We start from the raw sequence: 4,612 nt of genomic DNA on the forward strand, positions 1-4,612 counted from the left end.
TAAGAATCGATGTGTTTCGTGATTGAAAATGAAAGAAGTTTTGCAATGACAATTCTTTTTGATGGATCTTGCCTTCTTATCTCGGTGCACGGCAGATGAACATTTAATCTTTCCCTTTTGATCAAGGGTGTGCAGACAATGATCTGGAGTCAGATATAATTGAATTAAAACAGAAATAAATGCTAGATTGTTATGCTTTTAATACCAAGAAGGCTTGTTAAAATGTTCTTCAAAGTTAGGGATATTATTTTCAGGTACGAGTCTTTAACTCGTTTTCTAGCTGTGAAGTATATCTACAGTGAATATTCTATAATAGACAATACACAATAGCTCCTGGTTATGTTTTGTATTGTTTCATATATGGTTTATTAATGGAATATTATTTTATTGAAGCATGGCAAAAACCAACGGTGGTGAGCTTAAGAGTACCAATGAGAGTACGCTTCCTTGGATGGCGAAAGGTAGCAAAAGTTCAACAAGGCGTGACGAGAAAGCAATTGTACGAGTTGCAGACTCAGATGTTGAGAACAAAGACAAGAGTTCATCAGGCACAATAGCAAATGAGTCAGAGCCTGGAAAGGTTTTTTCTCCTTTCCTTTGTGTTCCTCTCGGTCTCACTACATTTCTATATATATATATATATATATCTGATTATGTCCTTTCTGTTTATGGCAGTTTCTAGGTCAGCATGTGGCAGAAAGAGTAAGGCGTGTTCCTTCGAAGAAGCGGGGAATGATGGTTGCCTCCCCGTCACCAAGAAAGTCATGTAGTCGACGTGGAATCTCAGAACATCGGCCGGAGATCAACCATGTTTGGAAGTTAAACCCAAAGAATGATAGCAGTGGTCCTGACTTTTCTGGTATTGCGTTACTTGCGGATGCTGCGTGTAATTTGAGCAATGATCTTGCACCAGCTGTTGACCGTCTGCCTGCTGAAGAACCTGTTGTTCAGCAGCAAGATGGCTCGACCATATTGCCTCATGCGGTTGGTTCCACAGATCAGGTGGGGCAAGGCAAAACGGATAATGCAGCTCCTGAAAAATCTTCGTTTGATTTGGCTGATGAGAAGGGCATAGCGAGCGTAGGAGGGATGATAATAGCTACTAAGGGAGCAAGTGAAAGTGAAAATTTAGCACCTGATAGTGGAGTTGTCATAAAGTCAGATAAATCATCGGTCAGTGAACCTACTGAGAAAAAGAATTTAAGGTTACACTGGGACTTAAATGTTTCTATGGATGCTTGGGGTCCACCTTGTGATGTAGAAGATGATTCCTCTGAAAAAGATGTGAAGGGAGCAATCACAAATCCAATGCCCCCTACAGAGAGGGAACCTATTGATGGTAGTAAGGACCATCTAGATGGGTTTGTTGCATCAGCTGGGCAAGAAAAGTTTTCATTACCATGTGGTCCTAAGGCTGAAGCAGCTGCTAGAAATGGAAATAAGTTCAAATCCGGTTATAATTCCCCGCTTGAGGATGGAGAATTAAGGGAGCCATACCTTAGGGAGAAAAATAAGGTTGAAGATGAAGGATTCTACTCTATGGCTGAAAGTAATGACAACAAGATGAAGGATTTTGGTAAGGGAATCTTGGCAGAGACTAAGTTGGGACCATTAGAGCGTAAATCTCATGATGCATTGAGAATTGGAGAGGCTCAAGACAGAAGGGACGTAGAGAAGAATGATGTGGCTCGCATGAATGATTTGCATCTTAAGAAGCAGAAGCGGTCTTCTTCTTCAAGGAGGTTTGTGCCGAAACCATTTAAGGAGTTGCCTTCGCATGATGGCATCCCGAGGACAAGGCAAGTTTTTTCTTTCCATGCCTCATTTTGAGGTCATTTTAATTTTTAATAGTTCATTATTAACCTAGTAGTGGTCCTTTTGTTTTCAGATCTGATGATAATGAAGAGTTGAGCATGGCTCCATATAAGTGTTTTGGGAGACATGACAGGAGTTCTGGTAGAGGATACTTTACTGGTAGAGGATATTTTAGTGGTTCGGGTTCCAGACCTCCCTATGTTCTCGAGCCTCCACACCCTGAAAATCTAGGTATGATGGGCCGCTTTGATCAATCAGGATCAGGGTCCGGACAAGGATCACAACCTGATGGTTATGTACGTAAGCGTTTCTCAAATGGGGGATACCGCGGTGGTCGGTTTAGAAGGTCTTCAAATGGTGGGGATCGTGTATTGAGAGGCAGGCACGGTGATAACAACCAGTTTTATGGTCGGATGCACAACTGGATGAGTGGTAATAGGAGAGGAAGAGGTAACTCTCCGGTCTTTAGGAGATCTAGAAGTCGTTCTCCAGTCCCGTGGAACGGTGGAGATAGATTATCTCATCCTCATGATGGGTTTAGAGCCGAGGAGAGGATGATGGAGAGCGTGAGGTTTCCTTTCCAGGAACGGTTTCTTGAAGATCAAGAAATAGGTTTCATGTCACCTCCAAGAAACAGAATGCCGCCGCCGAGATTCGATGAAAGGAGGAGCCATGATTCTGGAACTAATCGTAATAGCTTCAGGGGAAGGAGGTTTGGGCTTGGCCAAAGACATGATGCTGGAAGATCTTTGAGAAGACTGAATTCTGATAACAGCAACAACTTTATACCTTTCAGACGCCAAAGAAGATTTGATGATATGGAAGATAGCACTGGCGCAAACAAGTTTAAGATGAGGCAGCAGCAAACTAGGCGGGCTGACATCACGGAAGATGGCGGTGATGATGTCGCCGGTTCAGGTTTCGCAAAAGAGAGTCGGTGGGTTTAGCCAAAAACAACAACGGCAACGAGAACAAAGAGGGTAATGAGAACAAAATAACATAAGAGAATCTTTTAGGTTTTTAATAGAACCTCTCTCTTTATGTTTGTTTTGTTTTGTTTTGTTTTGTGTTGTTTGATTAGCATTTTCATTTAAAAAACATTTGTCTAATAAGTAGAGAAATAATGTCATGACAATGTTTCTTGCTTTTATTTATGAGTCAAACGATGTTTTTGGTTTTCCGAAGAAGAGATTTTTTCTTCATTTTTCTTTTGTTCGAAATTTTAGGGTTTGTAACTTTCTTTTCCTTTAAATGTCTTCTTTCTAAATATTTTTTTTTAATTGCTACTAGATTTTGATCTGCACAACTGCACGGTATTATTTTCAGTTTTATATGCACATATATTTATTTTAGATCATTAGTGGTATACATTTTTAATTTTAATCATATATTTAAATGTTTATATAGCTATTTTAAATACAATAATTTATAGTTTACATGTTGTAAATAACCAACTGCTTAAAACTATCACATGTATTTGTTGTTTTTTATTATATATTTATGTTATTGTATTTACATTTAGTTATTAAACAAAATAATATGTGCATGAAAAATCCATATTTAAAAAGTATTTTGTATTTAAAATACATTTAATAAAATTTCTTAAGGGTGGTCCAACTTTAAAATCGCACATGAAAAAAAGTTATTTTAACATGCTTGATTATGATTACAAAATAGATCAAAGTAGGATATAGTTTTTATTTTTAATTTTATAATCAAAAATTGTATATATATTAATGCATAATAATAGTTCATTGCTAATTACGAAATTAGTGAAAATATTTAAATTAACTTTTTGAAAATTAATATGTTTTTAAAATATTTAGATCAACATAATAATTTTCTTTTAATATGATTGATTATGATTATATAATAGATAAAAATATGATTAAATGTTTATTTTCCATTTTATAAAAGATAACTGAATATATTAATGTATAATAATATTTCAAAACTCATTACGATATTAGTTAAAATATTTACATATAATTTTTGGAAATTTTTTTACAATCTTTTTAAACAGATTTTCGAAATTTTTAATATATATATTTGTATGTATATTTTAAATTGAAATATATCAAAAGATATTATGATTAAAGTAGTTCAAAGATTCTATATATTATTAGCTTTATTAAAATACATTTAATAAAATTTCTTAAGGGTGTTTCAACTTAAAAATCACACATGAAAAAAAGCTGTGACTTCTATTTTAATAGAATAAATTTGAGTCTTTAATTTGAAATTTTTCAATAAAAACGCAAATTACGCCACCGAGGACAAAAAGAAATATAATGAGATAAGTCTTGTGAGGATTCCACTAAAGGTAGAAAAAACTTATTCATTACATGCATATGACTTGAACATCAACTGAGTTTGAGGACTTTAACTCCAAATGCAATCCCTAAAAATGTACCAAAGGCGATTCCAAATATTCCAACAACAATTCGAGGGACTATCTACTACCTCCATCCTTATATATATTCTAATCTATTAATTTAGTGTCTTATTTAAAATTTATCTTGACATGTTTTAAATTTAGACATATTAAAAATGTTGCAACTTAATATAATTAAATTGTTTAAGTTGTGGACCAACCTAAAATAACTCAATCTAATTAAGATAGTATTTGGAAACTAAACAATTACCGCTTGCACTATCATCTTAAATATCTCCTACTAATTATCTTATATATTAAAACAGAAGTCACAACCTTGATTCATGTGTGATTTTTTTTTTTTTAAATGGATCTAATGGACCTAAAAATCATGTTACATTTAATCTCTAATCTTATCATTTA

At 34.6% G+C, this 4,612-nt stretch overlaps 1 protein-coding gene across 1 annotated transcript; it reads left to right on the plus strand.

Annotated features, from left to right (window-relative positions):
- The first annotated feature begins 394 nt into the window (after positions 1 to 394).
- Positions 395 to 2,762, plus strand: LOC106314851. Its single transcript, XM_013752664.1, has 3 exons — positions 395 to 580; positions 676 to 1,799; positions 1,889 to 2,762. The coding sequence occupies exons 1-3, from the start codon at positions 395 to 397 to the stop codon at positions 2,760 to 2,762; spliced, it is 2,184 nt and encodes a 727-aa protein (XP_013608118.1).
- The last annotated feature ends 1,850 nt before the right edge of the window (positions 2,763 to 4,612 follow it).

This window comes from Brassica oleracea, chromosome C9 (genome assembly GCF_000695525.1).
Source record: "Brassica oleracea var. oleracea cultivar TO1000 chromosome C9, BOL, whole genome shotgun sequence".
NCBI lineage: Eukaryota > Viridiplantae > Streptophyta > Magnoliopsida > Brassicales > Brassicaceae > Brassica > Brassica oleracea.

Coding starts and splice junctions, on each gene's coding strand:
- LOC106314851 (XM_013752664.1), top strand. CDS start 395: ATGGCAAAAACCAACGGTGGTGAGCTTAAGAGTACCAATGAGAGTACG. Junction 581..675: donor ATGAGTCAGAGCCTGGAAAG/GTTTTTTCTCCT, acceptor TGTTTATGGCAG/TTTCTAGGTCAGCATGTGGC. Junction 1,800..1,888: donor GATGGCATCCCGAGGACAAG/GCAAGTTTTTTC, acceptor TTTTGTTTTCAG/ATCTGATGATAATGAAGAGT.